This window comes from Rhinolophus sinicus, linkage group LG13 (genome assembly GCF_036562045.2).
Source record: "Rhinolophus sinicus isolate RSC01 linkage group LG13, ASM3656204v1, whole genome shotgun sequence".
Taxonomy (NCBI): domain Eukaryota; kingdom Metazoa; phylum Chordata; class Mammalia; order Chiroptera; family Rhinolophidae; genus Rhinolophus; species Rhinolophus sinicus.
Window position 1 is genome coordinate 16589847 of NC_133762.1, and position 16225 is coordinate 16606071.

Sequence of the window (16225 nt, forward strand, 5' to 3'; positions counted from 1 at the left end):
CCTGCCACACGACCCTGTGACTGGCTCCTGCTTCTTGGTCTCTGCCCCATCCCACAGGCTGCAGTGAGCAGGGATCCTGCCTGATCAGCTTAAGCATGGCTCACACCCAAAGCCTGGGGGTTCTCCACATTGTCCCCCAGTGTCCCCCAGTCTCCAGGCCCTCAAGGTGAACCTGGTCTTCCCTTTGAGGGAGGGGCCCTGGCATCCTTTCCTACCAGCCAATGCCTGTCTGGACACTCCCAGCCCATCAGAGTGGTTCTAATCATGTGACCTAAAAATGAAGGGGTTGGTGGGATGGGAGTAGTCTCTCCTTTTCCTCCCAAGAGGCTCCAGGGAAAATGTGTCCTCCCAGGCTAGGCCTTGCAACCTGGCTGGACTCTCTCCAAGGAGTGTTTTGGGAGGCCTGGCCCACAGGAAGTGCTCAGCCAGTTTCTCTGTACCAAGCGGCCTGGAGAGGCTGGCCCGCACCAGGCTTGGCCGGTGTCTGCTCCACCCAGAGCTGCTCCCAGCTCGAGCTCCACTTAGCTTCAGGCCCACACTGGCTCACTCTGTGGCCAGCCTGCAGAGGGGACATGAGGAGGGGACACGAACTCCTGGCAGGAGGACTCTCACCACGCCCTGTATGCAGGAAGGGTCAAGGTGGGATGAATGAAGGCAGGTTTGAGCAGATGCCAGACCTACCTGGACACGAGGAGACGGGCATCCTGGGAGAGGGGCTGCACTGGCACCAACGAGCAAGTAGCAGGGCTGAGTCCTAGGGTTCTGTCCATTGTGTCCTGCAGAGGGAAAGGGATGAACCCTGGGAACCCAGTTTTCTGTTTCACATAATTCCTGTTCTTGTAGAGAGACTGGTGGGGAGATCTTGGGTCCAGCTGAGGGGCTGTGACAAAGGTGGGGAGAGAGGCAAGGTCAGGCATGCCGGGGTCTGAGGTTTGGGCGCCCAAGAAGGGGGGCAGTCGGGGTGGTCAGGACCGGTCACGGAAGCACCCACTCTTCTAGGGCAGGGCCAGCAGGACACAGCAGGGTTTGGGCAGCCTGTAGGGGACGGCTGCCCCGCAGGGAGGGGGTGGGCACGGCTCTGAGCCCGGGGGACAGCTGCAGGGGGCGACGTGACAAACAGTGAGATGTTCAAAGTGGGGATATTTGGAACAGGAAGAGAGGTAGCTGGATAATGAGCTGATTGGCAAATGAGTGAGCAGTAATCGCTTGATGAAAAAATGTTTACGGTGCAATTAGCAGCTGTGCCATAAATAAAAGTTTAATTGTGTTTATTATAAACTTGTTGAGCCGCAGGCAACAGCTCTCCGTAGCTGAGCCAGCCTCTAATACTGTTTGCTTCCTGCCACGTCTTCTGTAAGTGTGCTCTCAGCGTCTTCAGCTCTCCCTCCCTCTCTGGCTCACATCTCTACGCTCTGCCCCGTCCTGATCCAGGACCTGAAGGGACCCTGAAGGGACACCAGAGCCGACACCTCCCTGGGCCACGTCGCCTCCCCTGCCCAGACCCTGCATTTCTTCGCGGTGCATATCCCTGACCTGAGCTCCACGTTCCCACAAATGTACCCCCATATGACCTGCTCTGCACCAGCCTGTCTTGTGGCCAGATACAAACACCTGCTTGGCCTGGCCCCACCCTTCCAGGTGCTCTGGACTCTCCCCTCACTCCCTCTTCCTCCTACAAAATCCTACCTCAAAGTCGTTCTCTGCCAGCCCTCCCCCCCGGGGGGGAGGGGATGGCCTCCTTCAGCCTGTCGCCTTCTCTTCCCACCCATCAATCTCTGTCTTCATTTTTAGGCATGAAAGGGGTCAAACTCACAGCCAACGGTGAACACTGGGACCTCAGCACACTCCCCAGGGAGCACCTCGGAAGCTGGTGCCTCGTTGTTTGCAGATCACATTAATGCAGCCGCACGGAATACAGCCCTTTGCAACTTGCTTTTATCATTCGGCATTAGTTTTGAGGTCTGCCGGAGTTGAACCCTGTGTGGCATTACAGGGAGTGGATAAAATCTGTTTTCCTGCTGAGGGACTCCCATGTCCACTTTTGGTCATAACAAGTGCATTTTCAACAACCCTGTCTCCTTGCAGCTGGGTACATGGTGACCCTAGGTGTGTGGTGACCCTAGTTGTGCAGTGACCTTGGGTCTGGAATGACCTGGGTGCAGGGTGACCCTGGGTACTGGGTGACCCTGGGTGTGGGGTGACCCTGGGTGCGGGGTGACACTGCCAGTGGATGAGACTGTCCAGGATTTCTGGCGGCCGCCCTCTTGCCACGGCACGGAGCTCACCACGTCACATGTACTCACATGCACGTGGTGTGCCCGAGTTGTCAGTTTTAGTACTTCTTTGCATCACAGAAAAAATGGGGTGACGTGGCCCCCTGGAAAATAGGAAAAAAAGCAGCTTTTTGGTGTCCTGAGTGTATGTGTCTCTCCCAGCAGGCAGGGTGCCTGGCAGGGACAGTGAGGAGAGGGTGGCAGACTCTCCAGGATGTCCTGTGAGGACAGCGAGGCTGAGAGAGGCCTTGGGCTTGCTTGATGCCCACAGGGCAGGACCCAGCTGCGGGAGAGAAGGCATGGCTGCCTGACGACTGGGAGGAGCAGGCACCGGCCCCCACCCCTCCTGCAGTTCCCTTTGTCTGCAATATCATGCTGCTCCCTGCCCTGTCCTAGCCAACTCTCCGCATCTGCACCAACTCTCCCACACTCCCCACCATTTCTGTCACTTACCTTTCTGGGCCCTTGACACCTATTCCGGGCATGTCTGTCCCCCACACTGTGGGCTCCATGAGTGGACTGCACCTGCTTCTAAGGAAATACCTTTATCTCTGGTCCCTAAGGACACCTGCCTTCCCTCTGCATGGTGTCCTCAGGGGAACCTGAGGTGGGGACAGCCTGGGGTTGAGGACAGCTGCTGCCTCACCGAGCACCAGGGTTGCAGGAAGGGTCACCAACCACCACACCCACCAAGTATGAGGATGATGGCAAAAAGGTGAGCTGCCCCTTTAATTTCTTCCCAGGCAAAGCCTCCAGGCTACAAAAACAACATTTTAATTTAAATTCCAATCCACATTCATTCACAGAGCAGCTCTGAGCACGGATCTCATTAAAGGCTTTAATAGATTTTATAGGACTTGTCACATCCGGAAAGGTGATGGAGCAAATGCATTTTCTCTGCTTCCAGAATTTCAACAATGGCTCGGAAAACACATTTGCCATGAAAACACAGAATTTTGTGCAGACAGGGAGAGAGGTAAACAGGGTGCTGGTGACCCCCACCCGCACACTGGGGCCACTACCACAAAGGTAGGCAGAGGACAGTAACACCCAGACTGTTTTGCATGGAGCAGGGGAGCCAGGGAGTCCCCGGTGGCTGAGCCCCTGCAGGGTGGGCCAGACACCTTGCCGGTGAGCCCAGGGCTGCTCTGTGTCCACAGCTCCCTTGATTTGGGGCAGGAGAAGTAGCTTGACCTTTGACTTGGATGCTTTCCTGCAGGGCCCTGGCCAAGCAGACACTGGAGGGGGGGGGGGGGCAGTTGTGACCAGCTGGCTACATCAGGAGCAAAGACACAGTGGGACAGCCAGCTCATCACGGTTTGGCCAGACTGTCCTGGTTTTAAAACAGTCCCCGAAACCCACTCACCCAGGCAAACCAGGGTGGTGGGCCACAGGGTCAGACAAGCAGCGGTTGGCCCCTCAGCGTACCCCACACAGGGGACTCAGCCCCCACGTGTACCTGCCCAGGCCCCCGTGGGTCCCTCAAATTCACATTCACCAGCAGAAGCAATTGCTGCCTTGGATGCCCTTCCCCAGCCGGGTGCTCAGGGCCTTGTGGGGCAGGGCCTCCTGTGGGTCCTGGCGCCCCAAAGAACATGCCACCAGCTCTGCAGTCCTCCCCACTCTCCTGGAGGGAGAGGCCACAGAGCCTGGGGACACCTGCCCCACACTGGCTCAGAGTGCAGGCGTCTCTCAGAGCAGTTCCTCTCCCTGGCGCCTGCGCCCACCCCTGTCCCCATCTGCATGCCCACAGGGCCACCCACCTGGGCCTGGAATTTCTGACAGGGGAGAAGTGTTAGGGAGCCATCAAAGCAGGGCTTCGAAAACAATTGTTTTAAGAATTTGGCTTTTTTTTTTTCTCACATGGGCCCAAATAGTCATCATTTTGGTCTTTGTTACACTGATCACTAGCTTAATGTTTTTTTGTTGAATTTTATGTGGAGGATCGTAACTTTTTGACAAGGACTCCACACACACATGCTCAATGAATGAATGAATGAATGATCAGGGTACAGCCTCGTTTACGGGTCCCCCTTTGGGAGGAGGCCAGGGACCCATGCACCCCACACACCTGGTCCCATGAGCTCCATGTTGTCCAGACTAGTCGTGGCCAGCTCGCCACACACGCCCATCCCCCGGCCCCAGCCCACCCCTCACACTGTGGGGCTCTGTCCAAGTCTCCTGGGGAGCCCCTCAAAGAGCCTATCCCAGGTCACATGTGGACTCAGTAAGTGATTCACATCCTGTGGGGACGTGTCCCACCCTCCCAGAGCCAGAGGTGACATGCAGGTGCCCCTGTGGGCTGCCTGCCTCCTGGCTGCAGTGGGGATTGGCCACTGGGGAGAGCCCCGCAGGAGACGGGGGCATTTATTCCCCCAGCCCCAATGCAGGGCCTTCACCCACACGTCTCAGATTCTGTTGGGCAGCCTCCTCTGGTTCCTCTCAGATACACCCTGACTACACCTGAATCCCTTTATTCACTTCGCTTCAAATTTCCCATTTTGAGGGTGACGTCAGTCTCCTACCTGGACCCTAACTGACACAGATCCCTAACTTGGATCTTATACCAAAATAAATCCTAAATGGGTCAACGATACAAACGTTTAAAAATAACCATAAAAGTACTAGAGGAAAGCATGGGGAGAGTATTATGAGCTCACAAAGCCCAAACCATAAGAGATTAAGTACCTCACATAATAAAAAATAAATCTCTACATGGCAAAACTACTTTAAACAAAGACAAGAATCAAATAACAAACAAGGATAAATATTTATAAATATTTAGGGATAAAGCCTTACTACCGTGTTTCTCAGAAAATAAGACCGAGCCGGACAATCAGCCCTAATGCGTCTTTTGGAGCAATAATTAATATAAGACCTGGTCTTATTTTGCTATAATACTGGGTCTTATATTAATTTTTGCTCCAAAAGACACCTTAGAGCTGATTGTCCACCTAGGTCTTATTTTGGGGGAAACTGTATGTAAAGAGCCTGTAGAAATCAATAAGACAAAGTCCGACAACCCAATAAAAAAATGGGTCGAGGATATAAACAGTTTACAGAACAAGGGGAAAACATAACTTTCAAAGACATAAAAAAAAGTTGTTCAACCTGACTCATGGTAGGAGAAATGCAATTTTAAGCTGCGGACTTTCTCCTTTAAGCCTCAGATTGGTGAAGGTGAAGCTTTCCTACCGCGGATGTGGGATGTGCGGGAAGGATGTGGGGACCCAGCTCTTCCCGGCTGCTGTGGGCGTGTCCGGCGAGCTCTGCGGGGGGGCGGGGGGGGGCCGGGGGAGCAGCCGCAGGAGATCTTTCCAAGTTAAACCGCACTCGCTTTTGGCAGCACCAACAGGAGTCTACCCTGGGACGTTCTCACCTTTGGGAACACACAGGTCAAGGACGTTGCTGCCACCAGTGCCCCTGAAAAAAGGTAGGAGACAACCTACCTGTCAATCAGCACGCACAGTACTGCCCCCAGGGCCCACGAGAGACCCAAGGCAAGACTGATGGCTGTCCTGGCCGAGGAGTAGGGGACACCATGTCCCTTCCTTGTGCTTTTTTCTTTTTGACTCGTCTTCATGTATGACCTATTCCCCTGCCCCCAAAACAAGAAAAATAAAATACATTAAAATATTTAAATATACAGTTTTGAACACCCATTTCTGTTGCCAATCCCAGAGGTTCTGACCCTGGAACCCCGGGGTGGGGAGCCTGAAGAGATTCTGAAGTGCTGGGGGTCCTGTCTGGGAGCAACAGGTTGCTACTTCCTTTCAATGTCTCATGGGAACAAGTCCCAGCGCCCCACAGATGGGTCTCCCCCAGGCCCTGGAGGCTGCACTAGTGGGCAAATGTAAGGAGACACTGCCACCCTCTGGTGAAGGAGGGAGGAGACACTGTGTGGGGACTCAGGTGGGGTCCGAGGACCCTGTGAAAGCTGGGGTCCCTCCAGGGTCACGCTGCGTGTGGCCGGGGCTTGCTATGAGGGTGCACACTGGTGGTCTGAATGTGTCAGTGTGTTTGTTGTGCTTCAGCTGGAAATAAAGAAATAAAACCCAGGTGACTACAGGCTCCTCCTTGACCTGCCGTGGCAGAGGGAGGGTCTGAAGGTGGACAGGGGCCCCAGATGCCACTGAAGCAAGTGTTCAAGCTCTTTGCAAGGTGCTGCACAGACTAAGACCAGGACCCGGGGGAGACCCGCGGCCTGACACACCCTCCAGCCCTGGGATTCCACCAGGACAGACGCAGGATGAGAGATGAGCCACAGCAGGACGGCTGGAGAGGACCCCCTCACCAGAGTACCCCACCTGGGCTGAGGGTTGAGTTTCAGCCCCACCCTCCCTGGCTGCCCAGTCCCTCCTGGCTCCCAGCCCAGCAGTGTCCTCAGCTGCCTGCCCTGCCTGGAGCACAGGCCCAGCCAGACGCCTCTAGCACTGGTGTGCAGAGGTCGTGGTGACCAGACAGACAGCCCACATCGCCCACTCTGAGACCTGCTTCTCCACATGGGTCCACCTTGCAATGCACACAGAGCACGTGCTTCCATCCCCCGCCCGTGTCTACACTGCAGTGCACCCACCTGGTGATCCCTGCACAGACACATGCGTGTGTACAAACACATACACGTCTGGAGCCAGGACTGCTGGACGCCACCTCCACTGCCATCTGTGGACCAAGTGACAGTGCAACCATCCAGGACAGGGGTGCCAATGCTCCACCTTCAGGGCCTTCCCCCACCATTCCCACAGGCATGCCCGGTCTACGACCCCTGCCCCACCCAAGCAGACACTCCCCATCTCCGTACGTGATAACTACATACGGAGTAAAGTCTTTGATGTGAGGGTCATGACTTCACAAATATATCTTAATATTTTCTAGAATGAGGTTTTTGTTTTTTTTATTTTTATTTTTGGGTTTTTTCAAAAGTCTCCCACTGCCTTTGGGGAAAAGTCCACACTCCTCTCCATGACCCACCCCCTCCCACCAGGCCAACCCCCTCACCACTTCGCAGAGGCCTTGCATACGAGGCCTTGCACACAAGACCTTGCCCACGTGTCTCTGTTGGGGGCACCTCCCATGTGCACTGTAAGCATTTCCTGAGGACATCAGATGAGTGCCAGTCATCTGGTGGCTTTAAACATCAGAGATTTCTTCTTGCACAGTCTGGACAGAGGAACTCCAAATCCAGGTGTGCACAGGGCCTCTCCCTACAAAGGATCCAGTGAAGGGCCCTTTCTGCATCCTCCACCTTCTGGTGCCCAGGCGCCCTTGGCCTGTGGACACATAGTCCCAATCACTGCCTGCACCATCTCCTAGCATCCTTTCTATATTTTCTGTCTGTGTCCAAATTTCCTCTTCTTCTAAGGAGTGGACTCCGGTCTGACCTCGTGTTAACATCACATCTGTAAAGACCTGACTTCCGTGTAAGAACACACTCACATTCCTGGGGTTAGGACTTCGGCATCTTTCTGCAGACGCATTCAACCCAAACACTCACTAATGGAGAAAGCAATAAAATGGTACGGCCCAGTTCAAAGGAGAACCCAAACCACAGACACATAGGGAGGCAATCAGGAATCCTGCCATGGACTTGTCAGCCACAGCGAAACTGGTCAAACCCAAAGCGCAGTCCTCATTTGTTTTGCACTGGACACTGCTGATTTGCATTTCGATGAAGAATTGTTTGCATTACTATGAATTTTCTGCAATTATAGAGCATTAAAATAGTTCAAAGATAATGAGAGACAGAAAATCTGGAAGAGTAAGCCAACAGGACACCCATAATTTTTTTGACATTTCAAAGTCCTTTGCAATTTATCCTGACAAAATCTCAAGTGGAAGTGGAGAGACCCAAGGGCGGCCCATGTGGGCGCCACCAAAGTTCAGCAAAGATGGGCAGGGGCCACTTCGCCCGCCTGCCCGCCCGACTGGATGCCCACACTCACAGGGCCTCCTTGAAGCAAATCCCAAACATGATCCCACCATCTCATTCATCAATATTGAAATGCATAGTTTTAAGGCTTTTAGAGACAGAAATGACATGACCCTACTGGACAGCTAGAAAGTCACTCGCTGTCAAGTAAAGAACAGGCTGGAGGGGTCACTCAAAGGGGGGAAAAACTCCCAGCCCAGGGCACACGAGACACACAGGGTACATGCGTGCCCACCCCAGCAGCTCCCCCACTGCAGGGATGACAGCCTCACACAGACGGCAGGTCCCCGGAGCCCCTCTGGACACCACCATTTCCTGGACCCCTTCCAGCTGCCGCACCTCTCTCAGGCTCCGGCCTCCCACTGCCCAGACACCTGCCCAACCCCAAAAGACCCCGGGGCCCTCCCCTCTACTACCTCAAGATGTAGGCTTCGGCTGCCAGTGTCCCCCTCATCACAGCACACTGCTGGGGAGGAGGCAGACTGAGGCCTCCCCAGGGACCCAGGTTAGCATGGGGCACTTGAGGCCCATAAGCTCCTCCCCCGTCACAATATCCACTGGCTTCCATAACTGTCCTCCAAGTCACACCCCCACGTTCCCTGCCAGTGCCCTCCTCCCCCCACCGGGTTGGGGTCTCAATGGCTCCAGTTCCCACTGGCCATCAGCTGCCGGCCTGATGCTCTGTCCATCTTCCATCCAGCAGCCAGGATGACTGCTATGAAACAGAAACGTGGCCATGTCACTCCTCTGCCTAAAACCGCCTGTGGCCCCCAATGCCCGCAGAGAATAGCATTCTGGCCTCCTCCCCGTTCAGCCCTGCCTGCCCTCAAGCCTCACCCCTTCCCTGACTCTGGCCTGAGACGTGCAGACTCGCTCACTCCCCCACCCTCCCCTGAAGCCCTGCTCACTCTTAGCACAGCTCTGAGGTCACCTCTCCGGGAAGCCTGCCCTGACCCTCATCGAGGTTGGTCCATCACAGACAAGCCTCTAACATGACAAACAACTCCACAATGGAACTCCTTGGAGACGAGGACCCTCTTGTCCCTGAATCCTCAGAGTTCACAAATGTGTGGAATGAACCATGTGCAGTTCTGTCACCAAGACTGGGTCCCACCATTGAGGCCTCCTCTGGGTGTGTCCAGGTGATTCCTTAGGAAGGGTGCCAAGGGCCTTTGACTGGGGTCACATGGCACCCCTGAGTCACCCCCACGCCAACTGTTCTGGCCAGTCTGCAGCAGTGCTCAGAACTGGCCACTGGGGGCAGGGTTGGACTGCATCGTGCAGGCCGTGGGCCAGCCAGGGTGATGACGGGGACCCTGCCTATCTATACCCCAGCCCTGGGGGAAATGGCTGCCCTGCCGTGTTGGGCAGAGGGCCTCCTGGAGGAGAGGGGCTTCGAGGTGCTTTCCCTCCAAGGCAGGGTCACACATCTCGGGCCAACGACTGGCCTCCAGGTCTCCCACCTTCCTGCACAGGCTGGTGGTCCCCCACACCCCACCTCCAAGAAGCCGTCTCTCTGCTGCCTGTAGCTCACAGCCTCCTGTCCCACTCACAGGGACACGAGCCCAGTGTTCACTCCAGAGGTCCATCGTAGCTGCCTGAGCTGAGGCTGGAGCCCCACGTCAGGTGGACATGCAGCATCAGCTGATACTGGGTCCGAGCTGCGCAGGCAGTGAGCAGAACCCACCCTCGGCATGCGTCCTCTCACCCTAATCCTCCTCACACCCCGTTTGACACATGAGGACATGGAGGCTAGGAGAGGTAGGTACCTCACCTGGGTCACACAGCAAGGACACAGCTGGCTCTAGACCTGCACTCCCAGCCGTCACCTGGAATTGTGGACAGAGGCCTTGGGCAGAACCCGTGTCCACAGCAGCAGCCACCAGCTCCGAGGGTTTCCAAGGTGAGAGCGTGAGCCCGCGCACACCCTCCTCGATCCCGCAAAGGAAGCAGGTACCCCCAGTTTGCACCTGCCTGCAGAGGGCCAGGTCCTGAGGGGCATGGGGGTCCCAGGAGGGCTGGCCCTAGGGTGTCTTCTGCGATGTTGCTGATGGTGGCTAAGAAGCACCCCCAGAACCACCTGTTCATGAAGGGACAGGAAACACAGTGTGTTAGTACCTCTGCCAGCGCCTGGCACACCATAGGCAGGTACCCAGAGAAACCAGGAGACGGCCCCTGGGCCACACCAGGCAGCCTTCCTGGGGGAGCAGCCTGCTATGTGCCCGGGCAGGCCCTGCTGTTAAATGGCTTGTCCAGGACCAAGGGGTTCCGTGGGGTGCACTGTTCAGTGCGAAAACCTGGACACCCTCCTTCCCACAAAGGAGACGTTGGGAGCCCCAGGATCATGGGCAGGAGAGGGGCTCTGGAGAGGGTACAGTCAAAGTGAGCACCAAGAAATGTCTCTGAGTGAGACTGGTCTGAACAGGGTTGCCATGGCGACAGGAGAACCCACACATGGGGGCCTTTCTGCTGACTCACCCAGGGCTGGGCCTGGGGCACTTGTCCTCCTCCAGGCCCCGGCCAGCCCTCAGGCTTCAAGAAGACACCTGGGAAGGAAGGACACCCAGGTCCTGGGCTCTAGACACAGCTCTGAGGACACACTGGTCGCACCGCAGGCCTCGAGTCCAGTGAGGACCACACAGGGAGGCTGGGTGAAGAGCTTGGAGGGGAGGGGCTCTGGGTGCAGGAGGCCGTGACCAGCGGGAGGCCCCCATTCAGCCAGGCCCTGGGCGGATGCAGATCCTGGCTGAGCTCACTCACGTCCACCACCACCTCCATCCTGCTCCCCTCGCTGGCCTGGGCTCTGCTCCACTCCAAGTGAGAGCCTTGAATTCTGCCCACAACTCCTGCTGCCCCTGGTGTCCCCATAGGGCCCCACCCAAACTGACCAGTGTGTCGCCCATCCCAGATGCCCCGGCCTGGCCTGGCACTGGCCTGCTCCTTGAATGTGGAGTTACCATTGCTAACTCCAGCACTGTAGCACGAAGGCCCTCTCCCACCCTCTCCATTTCCAGCTGATGTCATAGCTTGGTAACAGACTGAGGCCAGAATTAGGGGGTTGGGGCTGCCCAGTCTGGATTCAAACCTCTGTACTTCCCCGGGCACCAAGAACAACGTTCCCCCCTCAGGAGACTGGACTCTCCTCGGTCTCACTCAGTCCCTCAGACTCAAGTCCCCACCCTGCCTACCCAGGGTTCCACACATCAGGCCCCCACTCACTGACCAGAGACCACAGAGAAGGCATGGGCGGCAGGCAGTGCCCCCCTGAAAGTAACCCACGGCCAGAAGCTTGTGGGGGAGCCTCTAGGCCTGCACATGAGACTCAGCGTCAGGAACACGTGTGTGGCCCCCATGCACAGACCTGAGGCGGGGCACGGAAGTCGCCCACACGGCACCGGTGTGCTCACTTTAGCCTGGGGGTGAGCAAACACCCCAGGGCAGGTGAACATGGTGTGTGTGGGCAAGATGCTGTAAACACACCATGAGACACACATGTCCCCAGCACCAGTGCAACGGGGACGGGAGACAGCAAGCATGTGACCATGGGACTCCATGCCTGCCCTGCCACCTCCCCCATCACTGATGGTCCCCCCTCAGCCAGAGATGGCATAAAGGCACCCTTGGAGGCATAGGATCTGTGGGGCTACAGGGCTAGTGGGGTGGGTCCCACCTGGGGGTAGCCTGCATTCAGCCTGGCAGGACAGCTGGGACCCCTGGCGAGGCTTGCAGCCCTCAGGTCTCCCAAAGCCAGCGGGGCCCCCCACCTTTCATGCCCACTCTGGGTGCACAGGAGGGGAGGCTGGCGCCCTGGACATAGCCTCAGGCCTGGCGACTTCACTGTCAGGCTCCTGTCCTGACCCAGGCCACAGGGACACAGGGACTGCAACTCTAGTGAAGAAAGGCGAGGTGACAGCCACGTCCACCCAAGCTACAAATATGCAGACCCTCTGACCCAGAAGTTCACACTGAGGAACGGGCCAGAGATGGTGCCAGGCACTGGTGAGCTGCAGCTTGCTTGCGAAAGCACAGCCAGGGACAGCCCAGCTGCCCACTCAGGACGAAATAGATCAGGGTGCATCCCATTAAAGAAGAAATGTGCGGAAACAGGCAGGAAAGCAAGACGGTGCCGAGCAGCCCGCGGCTCTCACCTCCTGTACAGCCTCCTTGCAGAGCGGCTGGTGACAGAGGCCAGCTCAGGAAGGGACCTGGAGCCAGGCGAAAGGGAACCGCCTTTCCCTCTGCAGCCTCGGGTGATCTGGGCACACGTATGTTCCTCTTTTAGGGAAAAAAAGCTGGGTTGTCTGTGAGCAGCGAGCGCTGCTTCCACAGGAAGGACCCAGACTGCTGTGGACCAACCCAGACCCTCCGACGTCGCCACAGAAACCCACGCGGACGACACACGGTCCATGAGAGCCGCAGAGGTGCCCACACACACACAGGCCCACGTGCAGAGGCTCAGATGTGATCGGTGGAACCCACAGAGCAGGGCACTTGCACAGACCCCCGCGTGTCTGTCCTGACACAAAGGCACACGTGCACAGACACGCCAGGGCCTCCCAGCGAGAGAACCACAGTGATCCTGGGAACAACTGCAGGTGCTACCTGGGCTCTCTCCCCATCCTCCCAGCCTCTGCACATCAGCTTAGTGGGCCCGCCCCCTCCCTCCCTCTTCCCCTCCCTCCTGCGTTAGTGCTGCCGCCAGGCTGAGAACCTGGTGGGGAAGCCAGTTGAGCTGAGGCTGCTGGCAGCAGGTCTGGAAAGCTCCTCAGGTGGTGCAGAGCAGACTGGGCCCCTGCGGTGGGCCTGCTTGTGGGGGCTGCACCTCCTTCCTCCACCCTGCCACTGCCTGAGCTGGCCACCACCACATGCCCACCAAGGCCACCAACGTCTGGCCACATATCACCAGACAGGTCAGTGAGGAGAAAAGCAGGTGGGAGGCTGTGCAGTGACTGGGAGGGCACCGCTCCAAGACTCCTGGTTCAGGGGGGCCTGGGACATGCCTGGGAGGTGTGCATGTGAGGGGACTGCTTTGATCCCACGTGGCGAGTGCAGTGGGCCATGGCTGGAACAGGGGCTGGCGTGGGTGCATCCAAGTCCTCCCTCCCAGGAGTGAGGTCAGCAGCTGCCCTCTGCAGGGGGAGGGGCTTGGGGAAGGAAACTGACCAGCCGAAAGTGCTGCCCAAGAGGAAGCCCCCTAAGCAGCCCACCAGGCTCCCTGTGGCCACAGGACAGGGGTGGATGGAGGGACACCCCGTGTGTCCTCAACCCTGGCAAAGTGGCCACAACCTCTGCCAGAGAGCTCGAGGCAGCTGCTATTCTAAGCTCACAGCCAGATCCCAAAGTTTCTGGTTGTTTCTTTCTCAGAAGCCAGCCCGAGGGGGCCACGGCCCAGATCTCCAAGTCCGAGGCACCGGGCACCTGCCCAGGGTACGAGTCATTGCTGTCCCACCTCACGATGCCGGCTGCCGGGCTGGAGCCCAACAGCAGAGAAGCCCCTGTCCTGGCCTCAGTGGGCACCTACCTCTCTTGGGACAATGGCTCCAGACACAATGTCACCATGCCCGAGCCACTGCCGGTCCTGTACGTGCTCCTGCCGGTGGTGTACTCCGTGATCTGCGCCGTGGGGCTGGTGGGCAACACGGCCGTCATCTATGTGATTCTCAGGGCACCTAAGATGAAGACGGTGACCCACGTGTTCCTCCTGAACCTGGCCATCGCCGACGAGCTCTTTGCACTGGTGCTACCGGTCAGCGTGGCCGAGCACCTGCTGCAGGGCTGGCCCTTCGGGGAGCCGCTCTGCAAGCTGGTGCTGGCCATTGACCACTGCAACATCTTCTCTAGCACCTACTTCCTGGCTGTCCTGAGCCTGGATCGCTACCTGGTGGTGCTGGCCAGCGCCCAGTCCCGCCGTACACCCTGGCGCACCGTCCGGGCAGCAAAGGTGGCTAGCCTGTGCGTGTGGTTCGGCGTCACCATCATGGTGCTGCCCTTCCTCTCCTTCGCCAGGGTCTACAGCAACGAGCTGCAGGTCACCAGCTGTGGGCTGAGCTTCCCACGGCCCGAGCGGGCCTGGTTTAAGGCCAGCCGCATCTACACGCTGGTCCTGGGCTTTGTGGTGCCCATGGGCACGCTGGGCGTGCTCTACGGGGACCTGCTGCGCAGGCTGCGGGCTCTGCACCTCCCTTCTGGAGCCAAGGCTCTGGACAGGGCCAGGCGGAAGGGGACGGTCCTGGTGCTGGCTGTGTTGGCCGTGGGCCTGCTCTGCTGGACGCCCTTCCACCTGGCCTCCATCGTGGCCCTGACCACAGACCTGCCCCAGACACCGCTGATCATCGGCATCTCCTATGGGATCACCGGCCTCAGCTATGCCAGCTCCTGCCTCAACCCTTTCCTCTATGCCTTCCTGGACACCAGCTTCCGCAGGAACTTCCACGCCAGCTTCCGGTGCCTGGGGGCCTGACCACCCTGCCCACCAGGGCCCGGCTCAAGGAACGTTCCACCTGCTCACATCCTGTCACCATTTTCTCCATGTAGACAGAAAAAGACACGAAGGTTGGCCACTGACCCTGCAGAGACAGCCACGGCCTGTGTCTGCCTCCTGAACAACCCTTGCATGGTCACCTGCGAGGAAACAGATCCTGGCCTCACCCTGCCTGAGCCAGACAGAAGGCCCTGGCACAAGAGACATCCTGAGCCTACTCACCACAGAGATGGACAGATGGACAACCTCCCTGGACGGCTCCTTCCCCATCCTTCCTGACCACGGTGGTCTGGAGAGAGCGGAAGGGGACGGTCCTGGTGCTGGCTGTGTTGGCCGTGGGGCCCCTGGAACAGACCCAAGCTGTGACCTTGTCCTGGGGCCAGCACTGCATTCCACAGTCAAGACCCCTCCGGCTCCTCTGAGACAGACAAGACTGGGAGCTGGCAAAAGTGTGGGCACCTGGGGCCGCAAAGCCAGGGGTCACTGCAAAAGCCACAGACATGTGCTTCAAATGAGACCACGAAATCTACTCTCATGGCCAGAAACCCAGGTTTCAGGAAGCCTGTGCCCCCTCGCGCTCCCTCTTGCTCCCTGTGCCGTGGCTCACACCCCCTCGAGGCCCCCAGTGTCATGGCCCATGTCCCTTGTGCCCTCCATGCCACAACTTGTGGCCCCCTCATGTCCTGCCACAGGACTCAGGGCTTTTTTGCCAGGACCTCTGGATGCCAACAGTCAGTTGGAGGGGCATGCCTCTGGACCCTTTCCCCCCTGGGCCTGGGGCCTAGACACAGCCAGCAGGGGCTCCACGCTGAATGTCCAGGGTCAGAGTGGAGACAGTGAGGTGCTGGCTGCTCGAGAGCGTTTTCTCCCCTGTGGGAGGGGTGGGGTCCCTGAACACCACCCTGATGGGTCTTGGCTCTGTGGCTCCCAGCCGGTCCCATGCCTTGCCGTTCTGTGAGTCACCCAGCACCTCCCAATAGCCCTTCTCAGCTCACGGGGCCCCAGGTTGTTTTCAGTCCTCATGACAGAGCTCTGACCAGTCTATCCAGCTGGCACTCAGGACGTAGCACCGTTGGCCACCCCTTGAGATATCCCCCAGGGTGCGTGACTGACTCTGCAACCCATTACATACTGCAGCTTTCCCAGTCACATGTGTCCCTTGCCTGTCTGTGCCCCGAGGAACTCAGGCCTACAGCCTCTCCTCTCTCAGCCCAAAACAACTCAAATGCTACCTGCATCCTCTTCCCTTCCCTGAGGACACTGTAATCTACTGCTGTCAACAGCTTTCCCACAGAATCACAGGCAGACCTCGCTTTACTGTGCTTCATAGACACTGTGTCTGTCCACATCTAGCCAGACCCTCCACCAGCAAAAAGATTGCAGCTCAATGAAGGCCCGGATTGTAGTCAGCACTTCTCCACACTAATACGTCTTGACTGAGGTATGTGTATTGTTTTCTAGGTGTAACGCTATTGCATACCTACCAGGCTGCCCTGTGCTGTAAGAGAACTTGTGTATGCACTGGGAAAGCATTCGTGTGAT

The 16225-nt window shown here is 57.6% G+C and overlaps 1 protein-coding gene across 1 annotated transcript; it reads left to right on the top strand.

The window, feature by feature from the left end:
• Nucleotides 1-13657: 13657 nt before the first annotated feature.
• NPBWR2 (neuropeptides B and W receptor 2) lies at nucleotides 13658-14909 on the top strand. The gene has a single exon (XM_019753358.2). The coding sequence runs from the start codon at nucleotides 13658-13660 to the stop codon at nucleotides 14660-14662; it is 1005 nt and encodes a 334-aa protein (XP_019608917.2). The 3' UTR covers nucleotides 14663-14909.
• Nucleotides 14910-16225: the final 1316 nt, after the last annotated feature.